This window comes from Polistes fuscatus, unplaced genomic scaffold (assembly GCF_010416935.1).
Source record: "Polistes fuscatus isolate 324 unplaced genomic scaffold, CU_Pfus_HIC Scaffold5, whole genome shotgun sequence".
NCBI lineage: Eukaryota > Metazoa > Arthropoda > Insecta > Hymenoptera > Vespidae > Polistes > Polistes fuscatus.
In genome coordinates, this window is record NW_025113129.1 from 8,762,026 (window position 1) to 8,782,519 (window position 20,494).

General features: G+C 29.1%; 5 protein-coding genes across 10 annotated transcripts in view; 4 read left to right on the top strand and 1 right to left on the bottom strand.

The window, feature by feature from the left end:
- The first annotated feature begins 4 nt into the window (after positions 1 to 4).
- Positions 5 to 3,071, top strand: LOC122522181 (60S ribosomal export protein NMD3). 2 transcript variants are annotated; one of them, XM_043643015.1, is made up of 12 exons: positions 5 to 22; positions 153 to 246; positions 311 to 445; positions 525 to 675; positions 753 to 887; positions 1,028 to 1,136; positions 1,251 to 1,401; positions 1,481 to 1,623; positions 1,808 to 1,959; positions 2,060 to 2,175; positions 2,252 to 2,434; positions 2,522 to 3,071. In XM_043643015.1, the coding sequence occupies exons 2-12, from the start codon at positions 197 to 199 to the stop codon at positions 2,700 to 2,702; spliced, it is 1,506 nt and encodes a 501-aa protein (XP_043498950.1). In that variant the 5' UTR covers positions 5 to 22; positions 153 to 196; the 3' UTR covers positions 2,703 to 3,071. The 2 variants fall into 2 exon arrangements, with proteins under 2 accessions (XP_043498950.1, XP_043498949.1); XM_043643014.1 differs by lacking the exon at positions 5 to 22 and having other exon boundaries at positions 29 to 246.
- A 12-nt stretch (positions 3,072 to 3,083) lies between these two features.
- LOC122522180 (sphingomyelin phosphodiesterase-like) lies at positions 3,084 to 5,679 on the top strand. Its single transcript, XM_043643013.1, has 8 exons — positions 3,084 to 3,168; positions 3,353 to 3,672; positions 3,753 to 4,139; positions 4,225 to 4,397; positions 4,478 to 4,678; positions 4,758 to 5,109; positions 5,199 to 5,389; positions 5,467 to 5,679. The coding sequence occupies exons 1-8, from the start codon at positions 3,096 to 3,098 to the stop codon at positions 5,564 to 5,566; spliced, it is 1,797 nt and encodes a 598-aa protein (XP_043498948.1). The 5' UTR covers positions 3,084 to 3,095; the 3' UTR covers positions 5,567 to 5,679.
- Positions 5,680 to 5,738: 59 nt separating this feature from the next.
- Positions 5,739 to 7,702, bottom strand: LOC122522149 (ubiquinol-cytochrome-c reductase complex assembly factor 1). 2 transcript variants are annotated; one of them, XM_043642963.1, is made up of 7 exons: positions 7,615 to 7,702; positions 7,481 to 7,529; positions 7,040 to 7,267; positions 6,811 to 6,883; positions 6,446 to 6,612; positions 6,038 to 6,232; positions 5,739 to 5,881 (listed from the first exon to the last, which is right to left on the bottom strand). In XM_043642963.1, exons 2-7 carry the CDS (start codon positions 7,511 to 7,513, stop codon positions 5,783 to 5,785), a joined length of 795 nt encoding a protein of 264 aa, XP_043498898.1. In that variant the 5' UTR covers positions 7,514 to 7,529; positions 7,615 to 7,702; the 3' UTR covers positions 5,739 to 5,782. The 2 variants fall into 2 exon arrangements, with proteins under 2 accessions (XP_043498898.1, XP_043498899.1); XM_043642964.1 differs by lacking the exon at positions 7,615 to 7,702 and having other exon boundaries at positions 6,545 to 6,612; positions 7,481 to 7,608.
- Positions 7,693 to 12,278, top strand: LOC122522148 (zinc finger protein 800). The gene is made up of 8 exons (XM_043642962.1): positions 7,693 to 7,780; positions 8,537 to 8,887; positions 8,966 to 9,274; positions 9,546 to 9,723; positions 9,797 to 9,937; positions 10,011 to 10,168; positions 10,236 to 10,785; positions 10,849 to 12,278. Exons 2-8 carry the CDS (start codon positions 8,540 to 8,542, stop codon positions 12,057 to 12,059), a joined length of 2,895 nt encoding a protein of 964 aa, XP_043498897.1. The 5' UTR covers positions 7,693 to 7,780; positions 8,537 to 8,539; the 3' UTR covers positions 12,060 to 12,278.
- Positions 12,279 to 12,704: 426 nt separating this feature from the next.
- The window catches only part of LOC122522429 (tetraspanin-1), a 33,479-nt gene continuing 25,689 nt past the window's right edge, over positions 12,705 to 20,494 (top strand). For all 4 annotated transcript variants that reach the window (XR_006305054.1, XM_043643525.1, XM_043643524.1 and 1 more), the window contains exon 1: positions 12,705 to 13,076. The gene's annotated coding sequence lies outside the window, so the exon portion shown is untranslated. The remainder of the gene's footprint in view (positions 13,077 to 20,494) is intronic.

Consider the following 20,494-nt stretch of genomic DNA (forward strand, 5'->3'; position numbering starts at 1 on the left):
ACGGTCCTCTACCGTTGAGTTGGTAAATTTCTCTTCCAAGTGAAAGCATTGAAATTTAACTAATTGGATTTACTTATTTTTCAACACGTGGTTGAGGAATAAGGTTAAGCAAGATTACGTTAAATTATATTCAATTTATTTTTATACTTTAGAAAATCATAGATTTGTAAACTAATTTGTAAATTAATATTGTAAAATGGAGTATGTTGAGAACTTTGATATATCAGCACAAAATAAAGCAATGATGTGAGTAAATATAATTTTTTACTTTAGAATGTAAAGACAATTTAATAATAAATTCATTTTATAGTTTGTGTTGTGAATGTGGTACTCAAATTGAACCAAACCCTGCTAACATGTGTGTAGCATGTTTGCGTTTAAAAGTTGATATTACTGAAGGTATACCTAAACAGGTAACTCTTCAATTTTGCAAAGGATGCGAAAGGTATGTATATTCAATTTGTAATGACATATTTTATAAGTATACTTAGCATTTGTAAGCTTACGTATATATATTGGTATAGATATTTACAACCACCCATGGAATGGATACATGCTGCATTAGAATCCAGAGAATTGCTACAATTATGTTTAAAAAAATTGAAAGGATTGCATCGTGTAAAGCTGGTAGATGCTGGTTTTGTTTGGACCGAACCACATTCCAAGAGATTAAAAGTAATTTCTCTAGTTAATTTTTTTATATAAGTTGAAAGTTTTATATTCATTTTTTGATAAATGTATGAACTTTTCAGGTTAAATTAACGGTACACGCAGAAGTAATTGGAGGAACTGTTTTGCAACAAGTATTTGTTGTCGATTATATTGTTAATCATCAAATGTGTGATGATTGTCATCGTACAGAAGCAAAAGATTATTGGCGTGCATCTGTAAGTATTATGAGATATATTGTTGAAAAAGTATTATATAATAACTATTCAGTATTATATAATAACTATATAATAAAATAAATAGTTTATATTATTTATAAATTAATACAAATTAATTAAAACAAATGCATTCTATTAAGGTACAAATAAGACAGAAGGCTATAAATAAAAGAACATTTTATTACTTAGAGCAATTAATATTGAAGCATAGAGCTCATGAACAAACTTTGGGTATTAAACCTATTCACGGTAATTGAAAAATCATCTTTTCTATTTGATAGATGATAATAAATTATTTTCTAAATTATAAACTATAAATATCAATAGATTAAATATTAATGTAAATTTATATAATTATTTCAGAGGGTCTAGATTTTTTTTATTCTAATGAAGCAGCTGCCAGGAAAATGGTTGATTTTCTAGTATCAGTTATACCTTGTCGTTATCAACATTCTAAAAAACTGATTTCACATGATATACATAGTAATATTTATAATTATAAATTTACATACAGGTATATTTACATTGTTACTATTCTCTCTTATGTAATCAACAAGTATATATGATATTTATCATTAATAATCATTTTTCAGCGTGGAAATTGTTCCAATTTCCAAAGATAGCGTAGTATGTTTACCAAAAAGATTAACACATCAACTAGGAGGATTGAGTTCAATTTGTCTTGTTTATAGAATGACAAATTCCATACATCTTATAGATGTTTCATCAGGACAAAGTATGTTTTAGAAAAATTACTTTTTTATTCGCTAGATAAGTGCACTTGTAATATTGAGTTGGCAACTAAGTGATTACGGATTTTGTCGATAGATTATTATTAAAATAATCGCAATCATTTAGTTGCCAACCCAATACAAATCCTAATGTAAATAATTTAACAACATAAATATTTGAATCTTCAGTTGCAGAAGTAAGTTCTACAGTATTTTGGAGATATCCTTTTAATTGTATTTGCAACCCAAATCAATTGATCGAGTACATAGTAATGGATATAGATGTTGTAAGAGATGAACATAAGAAAGTTTTCCCTGGTCAAGGAAGTATTTCAACCAAGGTATATACAAATTTATTTCATAAATATTACTTTTACATAATAAATCAATTTAATTATTCACCGAACGTATTAAAATTTATTTATATATTTTTTATATCAGCATGTTATAGCCGATGTCTGGTTAGTCAAAGCTGCAGAACTAGGAATAGTCGAGAATCCAGTTCATGCTCGCACTCACTTAGGTCATATACTTAAGCCAGGGGATTCAGTACTGGGGTAAATTTTTCTTCCATAATTACAGATAATTTACTGCTCCACATGGACAGAATATCAATTTATATTTTTATTCCAGATATGCCCTTAGCAACAGCAATATTAACGATGATAATTTTGAAAAATTGAATGGAGATACAGTTCCCGATGTTATCTTAGTAAAAAAATATTATGGCGTTGATAAAGCTGCACGTCGTAGAGCCAGAATGTGGAAATTAAAACACATTGCTGATGATATTGTTAGCATGAATACAGACAATAAGTATGTTATTTTTATAATAAATATATAAAATATACGAGTATATATATTTATAATGATGTATTTAAATATAATTCTTCATTGATTCAGTGAATACATGGATTTCTTGGATGAATTGGAGGAAGATCCAGAAATGCGACAAAATATTAATATCTTCAGAGATTCGAAAAAACAAATACCCATTGATACTGATGAAATCGATCCTAGTATTCCACAAATAACACTTGAAGAAATGCTTGACGATCTTGTGATTGATGATGGTGATGAGTGATGATATATCAGAATACCAGATAAATAAATAAAGGGCAAGATGTATTGTTTTATGTTCATTTAAAATAAAGTAATGTTAATCTTAAATTTGATGAAAACATTTTTGTATGTAAATTCAAGTAATTGTTAAAAATTGTTTTGACATACTTGACATTCTAAGTAGGATAAGCTTTTTTAGATATAAGTAGGAAGATTAAACTATATAAGCAGTAATCTAATTTATATATAGAACAATTGCTTTCGTCACATATCAGTGTTTGCCACGTATACGATTATCGAAAAGTAGGGGTGATAAGTCAATATGGGATTAATTGTATAAGATTAACCATCCTTTTTGATCATACTAATAATACTGTAATATTCTTACAAATTTAACTGTTTAAAGTAGATCAATATGCGATTTAACGCTGTATTATTTTTATTCTTTATATTCTCATTTGTAAATGGGTCCAATAAGGATATACAAGGTAATATAAATCCGATTTGATATATTTTTTGTACATACTTTTTAACAAAACATTAGATTCTCTCAACATGTATTCAACAATTTAATATTTTCTATATAGAATTATTTAGTATAATAGTAATTTCAACTTTATTTATATAAGTTATAAATAAATAAAATTTCTTACTTTATTAATATCTTATTAGAAATAGCAGATATTGATGTTACATCAATGGTAGAGGAAATTACTAAATGGGTAGACTCGGGGAAAGAAACAGAATCATTTAACAAATCAATTCAACTTTTAAGTATACCAGACGAATTACAATTCGTCGATTGGAGAACTTTTACCGGTTTAAATAGTATAGGTATTTGTACTATATGCAAAGCAATTCTTCAAACTTTTATAAAATTTCGACAACAAGGAATGTCTGACGATGATATTGCGAAGAATGTCATTAAATTATGCGTATTATTGAATTTTCAACACGAGAAAGTTTGTAGTGGTGTTGTTAAATTGAATTTGGTATGTGTGTGCTTTGTTTATTTTATAAGATAAATAAAAATACTTATAATTACATTTATTGATCTATTTTTTTATTGTAGCCAATAATTGTTCATATATTAGATTTAAAACAAAATATAAATGCATCCGATATTTGCGGAATTGTTTTGGAATCTAAGTCTTGCCCTCTTAATGCTGAAAAATATGAATGGTCAGTTCCTATCGATCATATAACTATTGACGAAATTTCTTCGAAGAATACAAGTAATGAAACAATAAGAATTATACAAATAACCGATATTCACTATGATCCTAAATACGAGCCAAATGGGAACCCGCTTTGTAAAGAACCTACTTGTTGTCGTAAAGGACAGAATATTACAAACTCTAGTAATAAATTAGCTGGTTTTTGGGGAGATTATAATGATTGTGATACTCCATGGCATTCGGTAGTAAATGCGTTAGCTCATATCAAAGATACACATCAGGTATGATCAGATAAAGAAATTCCTAATGAAATTGATTTAGCTCTTAAATACAATAAATCACGGTTAAAAAATTGTGTATTTTCAGAACATTAATTATGTTTACTTTACTGGAGATATAATAGATCATGGTGTTTGGGAAACAACATTAGAAGGAAATATAGAAAGTCTTAGTAAAAGCTACGCTGAGATTTATAAACATTTTAAAGATATACCGGTTTATCCTATACTTGGTAATCATGAATCACATCCTTTGAATCAGTAAGTTATTTATAGTATTAGTATTTAAATTTAATACAAAATCATGGAAGAAACATTTAAATGATAAATATTTTTTTCAGATTTGCACCACAACATATTACTAAAGACGGTTTAAGTACACGTTGGTTGTACCATTTGGTGGCAGATATATGGATTAATTATGGATGGTTACCAGAATCTACTCGTGCTACTATCTTACGAGGAGGATATTATACATTATCACCCAGAAAAGGATTTAGAATTATAATTCTTAACAGTAATGTTTGTTACTGTTATAACTGGTATGTAATAAAAAAAAAAAAGAAAATTCTTTCTTTATCTTATTAATACCTTTGTTAATATAAAAAATTATTATTTTAGGTGGTTATTATATCAACACCAAGATCCTGATGGACAATTACAATGGTTAGTAGAAACTCTTACAGAAGCTCAACGAAATCAAGAACTTGTACACATTCTAAGTCACATTCCACCTGGTCAAAAAGATTGTCAACATATATGGAGAAGAGAATATATTAAAATTATTAATAAATTTTCTCATATTATTGCTGCGCAATTCAATGGTCATACACACCAAGACGAAATACAAATTATTTACAAAGATAAGAATGCAACAAATGCTAGCCACGTTGCATGGAATGGAGGTAGCATTACAACTTATTCGAACTTGAATCCAAATTATAAATTGTATATTATTGACAATAACACGCTAGTAAGTTTATTTATTCAGAAAGATAAAATAATTATAGTGCATAATTTAAAATATTAATTTCTAATTATTTTATACTTACACACACACAGAGCGTTAAAGATTTTGATAATTGGATGTATGATATAACACAAGCAAATGAAGATCCAACTAAATTCCCTCAATGGTACAAATCCTATTCTTTTAAGAATGAATATAATCTTAAGGATTTATCATTAAATTCTTTAAACAATTGGCTCATAGATATGAGAAATAATCAGGATTTATTAGATCGATATTATAAGTAAGTCTAAAAAATAATATCAAACGATGATCGATATTTAATAATTTGTTTATATTCAATGAATTTTTTTCTTCTAGGAACTATTTCAAACGCGCAGCTCCATCTTTGCAAAAGAATTGTGATTTTAAGTGCAAAGAAGAATATATAAATAATATTATTATTACTATACCGCATTAAATATTATAGTTTTAATATTATCAGGATTTTATTACTAATGCTTGTTCATCTTTACACGAAAAAACGTTTTATTTATTTTAAATAAAAATAAAAATTTCTTTCATTCCATTGTATAAATCATCTAATTTGAAAAGTTTTATTTAAATACTAACAATAAGAGAGTAAAATTATATATATGCAATATCTATAAATTATTTTTTATTACATATTTATTTATTAACAAGCATCATCTATATTTATTGTTTTAAGTTCAAACCACTTTATCCGTGGATGTCTTAATATTTTTTGTGATGGTATTTTATCTAAGTGATTAATCTGTAAAATAAAATTATAACATTGTATCATTTAATTTATATAGGTTCAGAATACTTTTCAAAGCGATTTTTTTCATATTACTATCTAATAATTTTTAAATAAGTAAAAAAAGAATACAAAAAAAAATAAATAGTATAATTTGAATATAAGATTTACCTGCTTTCTAACATAAATTAATAATTTTTCTATATGCTCTGGATTATTACATTCTAAATTGAAAAACGTTTCCCATAATGCAGATGCCAGTACTTTGTCGTCAGACATTATACCTTCGTCATAAGCAAGTATAGCAGCATTGAACTGGTATGATAAGTCCTGTTTTTGTTTTCTTCTAATAGATGAACTCATCTCCTAAGAAATGAATATGTTCAAATAATGAATTTTAAATGAACATTGCGTAATTACATTTTATAAAAAATTCAAATAATAATTGAACAAAACTGCTGATATAATAATTTAAATTCTTTATTATCCAAGTAGTAATAGAAATTAAGTATTTGCGGGAGGAATTAATTATTTTGAAATAACATATATAAATGATAAGGAGAATATATACACACTTACTCCTAACTTTTTTGATCTTATTTCAACGTCATCCCACAATGCTTCTACTAAAGTATTTCTAGCAATTTTACCATACTTTCCTTCCGCCATAAAACGTACCATCAACATCCATACATGTAACTCTGTTACTAAGAACCAAGAATAGAACGTGTCCGGCATGTTAAAATCTGTTTAACAGAAAACAGATTTTTTATAGATAATTGTTAAAAGATACTTTTGGTCAAAGTTTTTAGATAAGATTTGCATGTGACAAGACTTGAAACAATTTTTGATACACAAACCGACATTGCATTCTTTGCATTTATATCAATAAATGCATATAAGTGTCCATAGCATTTGAAGGGTTAAAGGTAATATAAACATACCTTTGAAAAATACAGAATAATCTATTTTATCTACAATATATTCGTACTCCGAATAGGCAAACGTTTTTGTTCTCTAGGAATAATGAAATAAATAATTAATATGAATATTATTTAATAATAAATCATCATATATATCTTCATTAATTCATAATTGTTATAAATATTTATGGAAGATATTTAATTAATAAGAACTTAAATCTATTAACGCTACTAATGAATTATTACTTACATCCACTTCAATATCAAAAAAGGAAACTTTGTCTTTTATCCAATTAGATATCCTTTTTATTCCTGTAGTTGATATCATTTTTTCAACGATAGAAGTTTGAATAGTAGTCGTTGTATGAATAAATCTAGTTGTTGGCCAATGCAATGCATATACAAGTGAACCATGTTTCCAAAGTTTAATATTACCACATTGTATACAATTGTTGTTTCTCAGAAGAGGAACTATAGACTAATCATTTGTTTTTTTAAATTAAATTATTTATTTATATCAATATTTGCGTATTTACAAAGATATATATATATATATATATATATAAATGTAATTGACATGTGATGTAATTTAAAAAAATACTTGTATAGTGTATACTTAAATATCATTTTTTAAGTGAAATTGATAAACTCTAAATCAAGGTTAAATTAATATATAATAATAATATCTCACCTTTATAGATAAAAACGTTCTACTGTACTGCATTTTGTTGAATTTCTTTCTATAAGAAAAAGTTGAAAATATTTTATTATTTTCCTCATTGAAAAGAGAAAAAAAAATCCCAAACTCCTAGGATTTGCACTTACGTGCGACTAAAGTGCTGCTCGTTAAAATTTTGCCAAACGGTGAACAGAAGAACTTCTACCGAAAATGGAGGTCATCCGATGATCGAATCTACAGATCGTGAGACCACATTTAGATATAATTTCTTAGCTATTTTCGCACGGAGCCGGTTGTTAGCCCTCAAAACAGGTAAACGTATTACTTTTTTCACTAAACAATATAAAAATCATTCAATGGAAATCGATTTTCTAGTTGTAAAATGCAGGAGAGACACTACACATTAGCTATTCCTTTTCATCTTGATATCAATAAGACACTCTCGTATATTTCTTTAGTTTTCCTTCATATTTAATTATTTGTTGTTTAAAGTTATATTATATCTAATTATTTATAATTATATATGTAACTTTTTTATTAGACTAAATTTACAACATGCATTTTTGGTACGTATTGTGACATTTAATTACCAATGATTAAATATTTATAATATTTAACTGATTTTAATGCATTTATTAAATTACTCATATATATTATGAATTATAATATATTATTATGAACAAAACACATGAATTATCTTTATCATTAACTTTTATTTATAATTTGATATATGCGAGTAAGAGTATGCGCAAGAGAAGTTCATATATCAGTTCAAGCTTGTTTTGGAGTATTAAAGATAAATCGCATACTATTTTTTATACCTTATGTTATATAAAATAAATATATCCAACTCAAATACACAATATTTATATGAGATTATATTTTATAGTCTGCGCATTTAATTTAAAAATTAAATTTTGTTTTTATTTTTTATTTCATTTTTTTAAACCGTTACAGCGTATCAATTGGAATAAAAGCAATGTATTTCCTTCATATTAGTATTAGTATAAACTTTTATAGTGTTGAAAAAGTTTCATTTGAGTAATTTAATTTATTTTTCATTTTCAGGAGATGAAGTCAATGAAGGCCAAGTCTAAGAACAAAAAAAATAATGCAAAATTTGGTAAATTAAAACTTGGTACAAAAGAAACTAATAATGTTATTTCTCCGGATTTGTCGACATTAAGAAAACCAATTGACATTAGTGTTTCAAGATTGTCTCAGGTTTGCAAACTTCTTGAAAATGGTAGTGATGAGGTTAAAGCGATATTAGCTTATGAGTGCGACATTATTTATGAGTGTCGTGTTTGTCGTAGTTTATTTCGCAGTCTTGTTAATTTTATTTCACATAAAAGAGTATATTGCAAAGAAAAGTTTAATATCACTTTGAATAAAAATATTTTCACCGATGATGATGAGGTTAGTGCATTAATTAATAGATTATATGTAAATAATAATATTAAAAATCATAATAGACTTATCTAACAATATTTCCAGGCATATACCAATGGTTCGTTTATACGTTTGCATATACCAGAAGAAGAAAATGTAAAGGAAATTGGCAATAACGATAGAATTCTTAGAAGTCAAGTACCCAAGGAAGAAAACAAGAAAGATCTCACCACTATAATAGAAATGCTCCAAAAGAAGCAGAAATTATTTGAAAATCGTTTTTTACAAGAAGCGAAACTTAATAAGAATTGTAATAATTCGAATCCAAGGGATTTGAATAATGATGTCGTCCAGGATGGAATAGATAAATCAGAAGTTTCTATTATATATCAAACTGACATGGATAAAGAACAGGTAAATTGAATCCAACCACAAATAAATATATCTTTTATTTTTTATTTATTATTATAAATTACCTTATTTTTGCATAAGCAAGTGTATAACTACATAAATAATATCACGTGTTTAGCTGCATATAGGAATTATGACAGGGATATATTCTATGCGTAAAAAAGGACAAATGTTCATGCATAAATATATGTTTAATGTAAATTTTTTTTCGTTTAACATTTATGTTTTTATTAATTTTAGACATATTGTTATCACTAATCCGTTTCGTCTTTAGAATGCCAAATTACAAAGCATGATAAACCAAAGTACTGGAGTATTAGGACCTAATGGTCAACTATTAGAAAAAAAGGATTTATATGAAGATAATAATTCGATCCCAGCCTTGGTAAATGACGAAGACAATGAATTTTTTATTGATTCACTATACAATAGGAGTCTAATTTGTTCTATATGTGGGTAAATTTTGTACTTACCTATTATTCTATTGCATGAATAAATAAAGTTTATTTATGCTATTATATTTAGGTAATGCAAAGTTTTCTACTAAGAAGACCTTAACGTTTCATATGAAAACGCTACATACATCCCATCGTATGTCCTATCCATGTCCTTGTTGTACAAGTACATTTGTAAATACTTGGAGTGTATATCGTCATCTATTTAAAAGTATTTATAACACTTTACTTTTTCTTGTAAATTACTAATTGATAAATTATACATATGTTAATATTTTTTACAGTTCACAGAATGTCGAATGAGCAAGTACGGAAACTGAGAATACAAATACAAGAAAAAGCATTTCGTAAGGAAATAACACAAACGGATGATACAGAGCAAGACAATGCACATACTAAAACTTTGGAAATAATAGATTTACAAGCAACTAATGAAACTCGTGTAAGTAATTTATGAATAAATATTTGTATCTTTAGTTTTTTATATTTACTGGAATATTTTATTTTAGGAATGGATGAATCACTTAGAATCCGATTCAGAACTTCAAAGATGTGGTGGATGTGGTAAAAGATTTGATAGAAAAGCTGCTTTATTTTCGCATTCGCAACATTGTCAGAGGCGAATTGCCGCATGCAACGAAGCTAAAATTAAAGAAAAGAAAGCTGCTAAAAGTTCTACGGAAACAACGACAAATAGCAATACTATACCTAATATGCCAGTTATTACAGAAACGTCTCCTGAAATAACTGAATTGAATGAAACATCTATTCGTGTAGAAAACATAATTACCCTTTCAGATGCAGATTGGGATATGATTGGTAATGAGAACTCTAATGATAGTAGATGTTCTGATGTAGTTAGTGTTTCATCAAGTTCAAGTGCTTCTCCAAGTCAAGAATCATTTAATAATACCACAAAGAAAGATTCATCTCCGTCCCATAATACTGTGGAGTCTCCTGAAATTGTATATGCATCTGAAATAATTACTGTAAAGAATGGAAATAAAAAAAGAAAAATAGCGGCAGATAATCCATTGAAGATACAAAAAGATATTATAGGTGAGAACATTTCGTTTTATTTTTACATTTAAGTACAAAATTATGAATAATTTATTATTACAGAAACGAAATCTGATAATTCAAGCAAAAATTTTAGCCCAAATTTGAATTTGTCATCTACTCGATCAAAAAATCAACTTGATCTAACAACAATAATGGAAAATAGGATAGCTACTATAGCAAATCTTCGAAAGTTACAGTGCCTTCCATGTAAAAGGAAATTTACATCCATGACAAACTTACGTAGACATATGGCAATTCATATTGGTTGGAATAGATATCGTTGCAAATTATGTGACTTTAAATGTTTTGCGAAATATGATTGTGTTGCTCATTGTAACAAAATCCATGGCGCTCAAAATAATCGTGCACTTTTAACAGATATGGTTATAGAAATATCGCAAGATACATATATAGATGACGAAGATATAGTTATTGATGAGACCAATACAGAAGAAAATATAAATGAATCTGAATCAAATAGTTTATCTAATTCTATAGATCATAGTAAAACAAAGAATGTGACTATGGATAAAAATTCTATAAATGTAGTCAATACAAACATTGACAATACAGAAGCTGGTACCAAAGAAGTGCCTTGCTCAAGTGACAAAGATAATAGTGTTTCTATTACAGTCAACAATGAAAATAACAATACTTCGAACTTTAGTAAAAACAGTAAGAGTTTTCAGACTGGAAATTTGGACACAGATCTTAAAAGAATGGTTATGCGAGTCATTTTTGGCACACCTGATGAATGTTCTTTGAAACAGCTAGAATCGGAAACATCTAGTATTAAAAGTAATACATGTCCTAAAGAAAAAGTTGTTAGCAATGAAAGTAAAACGGAGTGTCGTAATTCGACTATTCAAGATTCTAAAGATTCAAATTCTTCAACTTTATCCGATAATTTAAAACCTCAACGTCCTATTCGTAATCGCGTAAAACCGGTAGATAAAGATTTTATTTATGATTTAAAAGAAGCGGCTTTTCGTAAAGAAGCTCTACTTAATAAGGGAACGTCATGTAAAGCATTAAATAAAAAGTCTTTAGTCCGTTTACATATTGTAAACGAAAATTCGGATATTCTAGTAGAGCAACCATCATCGAAAGATTCTGTTGCGTCAGTGACAATACCATTAGAACAAGATAATAATGCAGATAAAATCGACATTAAAAAAAAATCGATAAATACGAAATCTACTTTGATGAAGCTTTCACGTGTGCCACAATTTACACAACAAGCTGAAATCACATTAATAGAAGAAAAGTAAAAGAGTAGTTAAATTTTTAAAAATTTCATTAATCATATTATTTGATTCTCAGAGTTACGTTATAGTTTTATTATATGTTAATATATATTAAATGTACCTATTTACATTAAAATAATAACTTGTAAAATAACGGATGCATATAGCGTATACTTACATTCACGATACATCAGCCTGCTAAAGGTACTGTCATGATTATCAATAAATATTGTGAATTTCTAAGATTGCATAATATTATATTTAGTGAAAGTAATTTTAAATTTTGGTAATGTAACAAAATTCTATATAAAATATATTCGTATTTGCAATAGTATATATAGGCTTTCTTTAAAATGATTGTGTACAAAGATTATGTACAAATGTACAAGAAAATAAAAATTGTGGTGTAAGTTATATATATATATATATATATAATACTTACAATATATATATAGACATATCTCTTATTATATTAATAATTTTCTAATCAATATTATTTATATTTCAATTTAAAATTGACAACTCACAAAGTTTATAATAATTCCCGGTTTAAGTTCGCGATGATGCGCACGCATTCGCGGCTGCGCATTACGATGCTGAGCCAAGCTTTCTAATTGGTGAAAGAAAGGAGTGAAGGGGATAGCGACCGCGTCGCGAAGGGAACGTTTACCGGTCGGCGCGGATGAGCACAAATGCGCTACGAACGGCGCCGAAAGCGGATTGGATTTCCAGACGTATTAAAACGATAATATATTACGCGCGGGGTTATAGTGTAATACAGAACGCGGCACAAATGCCGCTTGCAAATTATATACGTACGTGATCAAATAATTAAGTGAATAATTATTGACAGAAAACAAAAGCGACAGTGTATGTATATCGATAGTGTATACGACAAGTGGTATTATCGTGATTGGTGTGTAGTAGGAAACAACGTAGAGGACATCGAGAAAGAGCTGGACCAAACCTTGTAGATTTTTACATCTATCTCTTTCTTTATTTCTCTCTTTCTCTCTCTCTCTCTCTCTCTACTTTATTAACGTAAGTATATAAATAATATATTATTTTTCTATTATTAAACATATATGTAAGTTATTATTCTATTATTTTCTCTTATTATTAATTTAGCTTATTGTCTAAAAATGAACGTTAATTCCTCGATTTCTCGATCTAATGTTTTTCTCCTACCATACGAAGATACAATATCAAAATGTTTAATTATCGATACTAAACTTTCGTTAATCGCGGTAGATTTAAGAAAAATCATATAACATAACAATGTGTGTGTGTATGTGCATTAGGCATTTTTGTTTATATTCTCGAACGTCGATAATTTGAACGTTTATTATTAAATTTATCATCTCAAAGGTTGTATTATTGTTCGCTGTTGCTTGTAATTAGAAATAACACGGGTGTTACTAATTACGTTATCGTCAATAAAATAAAAGCCATTTAATTACGAAATGGATGTTCTTGCTTTTTTTCTCGCTTTCGTGTACGTATATGCGTGTTTGGATAAGAAACAAAATAAGTAGTTACGGTACTGTGATTCGAAATGTTCATACAACGGCGTCATTTTGGGCGAATCGTGTGTACTTTTTTTTTGTCTTGACTTTTCTTACAGAAAATAAGATTAAACGTAAATACATATATCGATATATTCGAATGAGTGAGAAAGATGTGCTTTTTCGTCACGTTCACGTATATGATTATTGATACCGTCAAAAAGGCGGGAGAATGCTTACAAATGTTCAGCATGTTTAAATTCTTTTGCTATTTCTATTTTTTACGTATTTAAATTTTTTCTCTAAAATTTACTATTCTTCTCTTTTTAAGAAAGATTTTTTTTTATCAGGGTATAAATTCTACGTAAGCAAGCATTCTACGCCCTTGACGAATGGAATGTCGTAGGTTTACGTATACGCAATTTATCTTTTTACACGTTCGAAAGATGGCTTTCATCCAACGACGTAGCAAATTTATGAAAATTGATCGTAATCCGATAAAAAATATTAAAAACACATATCTCATAGGATGCCATTCATTTTTTTTTCCAAAGTTAGACTAGGTTTCATCTTATTATTCAAAATTGGCGCAAAATGTAAGATTTTTAAATTAGTTTAATTATTTTTAGTAGAACAAATTTCAAATTAGACATTATATTTAAATATGTTTCATATATATTATTTTTAAAAATGTTTATTTACATGCAATGGAGTCTAAAGTTTTATTTACTATATTTTTAATATTTTTTTTTTTTATTATTAAGGATAGGCCATGGGTTAGAATATATATTCGTATTAGCTTTGATATCGTTCTTATAATTATGATCTAAGATGGAACCTGTTTCTCATACGTTAGATTTGAAATCAACACGCGACACGGAAGGAGTTCTTTAAAGCCTGACGAATGAAGGAAGGTCGAGACATGATTGCGGTATCACACTGTGATTAACTTGTTGCATTAGTATGTTTTTAAGAGACTTGAATGTACTTGTTGCACATTCATAGATTCGTAAACCTCGTCTTTATATTTTTCTATTTGCTATTCTACGATGATCTTTGAAATGTTTACTTAATTTTATAGCCAAATACTTCAGAATAATAATACTTGACATAGTTTTTTATATTCACAAAATAAATTTATTTTCAATTTAAAAGTAAACACGGTGGAAAAAGAAATGAATTCACTGATAAATTATTTTAATTACTGAATTTGCGTTCACATATAAAAGAGTAAGTCGGAAACTTTCGAGTCTCACATCAGTAAAAATCTTTTATACTTTTAAAAAATAACAGCGGGAGTGATTAAACGAAAATTGTTTTCATATCAGTAGAAAGGTTTTAAACTTTTCATCCCACCCACGTAAAAATCGAATGATTTTAATTATTAAATTTCTGTACGCATTGCACAGTAACTCGTCTAGAAAGTATTCCTGCTGTATACTAATATTGAATTAGAAAAGTATATACGTAATCACGTGCCAGTGACCGTTTGAAAATGAACGGTTCGTATTTTCTGGCTAACCACGTCAAGTAGTAAATGTAAGCTAGCAGCTAACTTACATGGTTTACAACATTGCCTGTTAACGTGACCGTAATAAGTAGGCTCATTTACTCATTACGCGATTTGTCTCTTTATGTAGGTTATATTAATATTATTACTTCTTATAGATAAATTTATGCGGATTAAACGAAATTACTATCAGAATGAAATAATTAAATTTTTTACCATTATTGTTATTATCGTTATTATATTTTTTTTCGTTTTTTCGTTACACATTTGTACATTAAAATTAGAATAATAAGACATACAATATTGATAATATTTACTTTTCTTTATGAGACATATTCACCGTTGATTTATAGCACGTGTCTTACAAAACGGCAAACCTTACATTATCGTATCACACCGAGCATATTTTTCTTACTATTAGCAAACAAGTTCTTTTTTTTTTTAGTAAAGAAATTATATATTGCAAGAGATTTTCTTTACTGAAACGTTAGATTATTGGAAATCTAGGATAGAAAATTTGTAGAACGACATTTCGTTCTAAGATTTAATGACAAATCTCGTCAGTTTCAATGAAATTATATTACACGGTATAGGATTTATTCGTGGTCTCTGAAGATTGCATAGTTAAATGATAATGGTGATAGAAAGTGTTGTTATAATTTTTCACATCTTTGATACTGTATCTCATAAATAATTATTATTATTTTACTTTATAATGCACTTACACAGGTAGACTTATACCTTGATCTTCCCTTTTACCTCTCCTTCTCCTCACGCCCTTCAGAAGAAGATATAAATATTTATAGAAGTAGCAACATCGAGAGAATATGGTGTACATGAATTTCGAAGTACTGGACTCAACTAGATAAGGTCTAGGTTCATTTGATCGTAACTTGAAGTTAGTAGTCAAACAGCTTTACATGTTGAAGGCTTATGCATCCAAGTATGCATGTATACGTGCAGCAGCATTCTCTTTGGATCGATCTAATCCATTGTAAATATCGCATTATACTGCTTTTCAGTGTTGTATTACAATCACGCTAGTGAAATTATTCTCTAATAATATATCTAACTTTTTATAAGTATGAAGGTATACATAATATATTATATCTGGCCTTAATCGTATCGTGTTTTCATGATTTTATCTTATCGTGATAGAACGACATTTATTTGAAATTATTTTTTTTTTATTTTCATATAAAACACCATATTGAAAAGTAGGAAAAAGTATTCAATATATTTGATATCTGTCGCTCCATGTCAATGGAAAATCTGTTCTTATTGGTTTTTTGTTCTTTCTATTTCCTTTTCTCCAAGTATTCTTGTAACTAATGCTCTATATATAAAAGATACCCTTCAAGGAGTCACACAGGGGTGGTGCTAAACATTGTCCAGACTGTCTTCCAGTGTCCAGTTCACCCCTAATAGAACTGACACAAGCCAACCCCTGTAGTCTGAATGCTCACGGACGTACATAGAAAGACACGTAATGCATACGGGGGCAATGGCATCGTAGCAGAGCACATAGCGTACATATTGTCGTTATGGTAACGCCTATTCATCACATGAGTTACTTTTTTCCTTCCAAAAAGATGACTTATCGCATATAATAATTCTTTACAATTGTATGAAGGTGAGTCGATAATTATCCCCAATGTAACGATATTTTATTGTTTTTATATTAACTTTCTACGGGTTTCGAACAAGCTTGGTTGGTTACATCATCTTTGTCATGATATTATTGAGATAGATCAGTATTGAAACAGTGACTGAACAATTACACGAATACTAATGCATGAGAATGCTCGATAATACAACCAAAAATATTATTACATCGTTTATAATCAATGACACAATCCTCCGTATTTTCTAAAATTTTTGTGGCTCTTCAAACATATGCATTCTATCAAAATTTGCAGTTTACGTAAGAATTTGTTCTATATCATATTCTTCAGGATTGATCATATGGGTCAGGGTTGGTTGATGATTTTCTAATATTACATATATTTTTGTCCATCTATACTGGTAGACGTGATTTTGGGTTGATCGCATACGACGCGTGACATTGTCAAGTAAAGCGCATATGGCTGGTATGCCATCTTTTTTTTTAATTTTCTTTTATTTTTTAAATCTGGAGATGACTATAGGAACTTTTTTCACGATCTCGAAAATATAATAGTAATCCAGCGTCGTCCATTTATCGAGAGGAGATCGACATTTCCTTCTGTTGTGTGAATGAACTCTAAGCTCCCCTGTTAAACTCTGGCTTGGTAGTCGCACGTGCGCGGATGCACGCGCAATGGCTGAAGCAGTAAGCTATTATATACGCTCATGGAAACGTTTCTCGTCCTTCTGCTCTTGAAGATTTAACCGAGCCGAGGACAAAAGCAAAATACGCGCCTTCTTGGTGTGTGCGTGTGTTCAGCGCAAACGCGTTAAGAGAGAATCTCTTTTACTTTTCTTTTTCTTTTTCTTTTTTTTTTATTACACCCTTTCACAATCTGCCGTTTGAAATTTGAAGAAATAGGACAGTGAAAGTTATGAGATATTTGATCAATATTTTTTAAAAATATATTTAGTTAGTATTTTAAATAAATAATAAAACATCGATATATTTAATCCTAATGCGACCCTGTTGCAAAAAAATGAATAAAATATTTGTGGACATTAATCATTTATTTGAAAACAAATACTGTGATCAAATAAATAGAAGATATGTTTTATTTAAATATAATTGGGATGTGTTCGATGCTATCCATTTAACAATTAAACAATTGAAATTCACCATCGAAATATTAACGAGCAATCATGGTCAGACATTATCGATCTGGTATACTAATCGAAACGAGGAACATTGTTCATCGCTATTAGAAAGTCGTCTGATTCCACAAGTTAGGCTTGCGGTTGTATATATTGTAAGAAGCTAGACAGAGAGAAAGGGGAAAGAGAAAGATAAATAGAAAGAGAGAGAGAGAGAGGGAGAGAAAGAAATATAGAGATAGAAGGAGTACTCTATCCTTTTTCTCTTTTAACAGGCGTAACTCGTGAAAGGGGGATCGGAATGATTGGTACGACTGCATGGGTAGAAGAGAAGGCTGATGGGAAAGTCCCGTTAAATGAGGCGCGACGAAGATCCCCATACTATACCATAAAAAAAAGGAAGAAAAGAAAAGAAATCAAAAAAAAAAAAAGAAAAGAAAAGAAGAACTCACTATTTGGATGTTGATTCAGTACGTGTATCCAATCTAATGTTTCCTACGGCATAGTTTCTATTTTGGAGCGATAAGTAATTCGACCACATCTCTCCCCTCTCCTAATGATTCACGTTCATCGACGGGAAGTAACTTTTCTCGGGAATAAGATACGTCTTTAGATTCCGTCATCTCAATGCTTCGTCATATGGAAACTACCAGGATTATTCTCATGGGTATCACCTACTATAGGAAGTTTTCGAATAATCCACGGCCTTTTCTTGATCCTCCTTTTTTTCTTCTTCATGGCTAAATGCGTACTAGCACCGAGATCTGCTTTCGCTCGAGGGATCTCTTTTACTTCTACGTCTACTTCTATGTCTACTTCTACTTATTCTCGGTCACCTTACACTCCGCTTTTTAGATTGTTTGGTATATAGGTAGCTTGGATGAACGGAAGTATACTACTTCCAACTCAAAATGGACTTGTTAATTGTTTTATTGTTAGACGAGGAAGATGTCCTTAAGTTGATGTGTTCTGTTTTCTTTGCATTGCACTTCGTCTTATATTTGTCTCTTTTTCTTTCTTTTTTTGGTTCATTTCTTTCTCCTCTTGTTCTTGATCACCAAAGAGGGAGAGAGAGAAAGAGAGAGAGAAAAAAGAGACCGACTTCTCTTATCCAGGCATCTGCATCACGACCACATTCCTACTGTTGCTATAGCTAGCATCCAGCAACCAACAGCAATCCAGCAGCATTGCTTAGGGCTCTCCCATAAGACTTATTTATTTATTTGTTTTCTTTTAAACTTATTTTCATTGCTCCCATTGCACCTGCTTACATACATGGACTTGTATTTGTTCAGAGCCGCATCCTTATTATCTTCCCTTTCGAAAGCACTTGCTGCCGTTTAAGATATGGAATGCAGGAAGACACAGTCGAAGAAATTTTACAAACGCGTTTCCAATCTCACAGGAAATCGGATAACACCTGACTATTAACCCCTTTCATATCTGTTATATATCTTTCCTTCATTTCGATTCTTAAAATTGTTCTGAGAGATCGTTGCTATCTTGTTAAATATATGGTCAGCGTATAAGTATAAATATTTTGTTCCGTATGAATAATTGAATGTTAATTTATTAAAATGATGAAATATCGGTATACTGTGTCAATATGCAACCCTAACACAACCCTATTATAAATTCTGAACAAAATATTCATAGATAGTAGTCATTTATTTAACCAAATAAATAGAATAATCAAATAAGTAGAAGGTATTTTTATTTAAATATGATTATGTTATTACATGATGATATTTTATTATAAATATTAACTTCATTATTAAATGTCATCCATTGCAATAATAATAATAATAATTAAAACTAGGAAATTGCATTTTAATCTTTTTTGTCGATTTGCTTTATAACACACGATGACGAACCTATTATGCAAAAAGGGGTAGGAGAGAAGGCAAATTCGCACAGTATATTTCATTAATTATAGACCATTATCCATCTAATGGCATTGTGTTGTGAGAATGAGTGCCATAACTTGGCATGTGCGCGATCCGTACATATACAAGTTTTTTTTGCCTTCCCTTACTTTCAACAATATACTTATTCTCTCATATAAACATATACCGCAGAAGTATAAAATCATCATCTCTTCTTCTGTCTTTTTTTCTCTCTTCTTCCTTTAATCCCTCTTCCCCCGATCCTAATCGTTAACACTCTAACGATACACGACCGCCGACCGTCTTTATCGTCGTCCATTATTTTCAACTACATTTCTTCTTTACGTGTATTACTACTTACTTTCTCTATTTTATTTATCATCTCGCTAAGACCATTCTCGAGGGAAACCAGTCGATCAGGCAACGTGAGTTCCATTCAGAAACGATCATCACAGGAACCCGAGGATTATAGTAAATTGGACTCGTGCAGAACTGCATCGATCAACGGAAACTAACAACAACAACAACAACAACAATAACAAAAAAGTATCTAATAATATTTGATCGAGAAAACATGAGCAAAACACGCGATATACGATAACGTGGAAGAGAACGATGATTTATCTCCGTTCTCACAATCTTCTTCACTTTCTTATTCTTTTATCTTTTCATTTTCTTTTTTTTTTTATATTTTTATTTCTCTTTTCTTCTTTCTATGTTTTACTAAGGTACTCGATGAATTCAAGATGTAAGTCGAGTTTTACCAGCGACCCCAATAGGTTAACGTTATGAATTTTC

Coding starts and splice junctions, on each gene's coding strand:
- LOC122522181 (XM_043643015.1), top strand. CDS start 197: ATGGAGTATGTTGAGAACTTTGATATATCAGCACAAAATAAAGCAATG. Junction 1,402..1,480: donor AATTATAAATTTACATACAG/GTATATTTACAT, acceptor ATCATTTTTCAG/CGTGGAAATTGTTCCAATTT. Junction 2,176..2,251: donor CCAGGGGATTCAGTACTGGG/GTAAATTTTTCT, acceptor TTTTTATTCCAG/ATATGCCCTTAGCAACAGCA.
- LOC122522180 (XM_043643013.1), top strand. CDS start 3,096: ATGCGATTTAACGCTGTATTATTTTTATTCTTTATATTCTCATTTGTA. Junction 3,169..3,352: donor GTCCAATAAGGATATACAAG/GTAATATAAATC, acceptor ATATCTTATTAG/AAATAGCAGATATTGATGTT. Junction 4,140..4,224: donor ATATCAAAGATACACATCAG/GTATGATCAGAT, acceptor GTGTATTTTCAG/AACATTAATTATGTTTACTT.
- LOC122522149 (XM_043642963.1), bottom strand. CDS start 7,513: ATGCAGTACAGTAGAACGTTTTTATCTATAAAG. Junction 6,613..6,810: donor TTATTCTGTATTTTTCAAAG/GTATGTTTATAT, acceptor TCTGTTAAACAG/ATTTTAACATGCCGGACACG. Junction 6,233..6,445: donor TAAGATCAAAAAAGTTAGGA/GTAAGTGTGTAT, acceptor TTCATTTCTTAG/GAGATGAGTTCATCTATTAG.
- LOC122522148 (XM_043642962.1), top strand. CDS start 8,540: ATGAAGTCAATGAAGGCCAAGTCTAAGAACAAAAAAAATAATGCAAAA. Junction 9,938..10,010: donor ATATCGTCATCTATTTAAAA/GTATTTATAACA, acceptor TATTTTTTACAG/TTCACAGAATGTCGAATGAG. Junction 10,169..10,235: donor AAGCAACTAATGAAACTCGT/GTAAGTAATTTA, acceptor ATTTTATTTTAG/GAATGGATGAATCACTTAGA.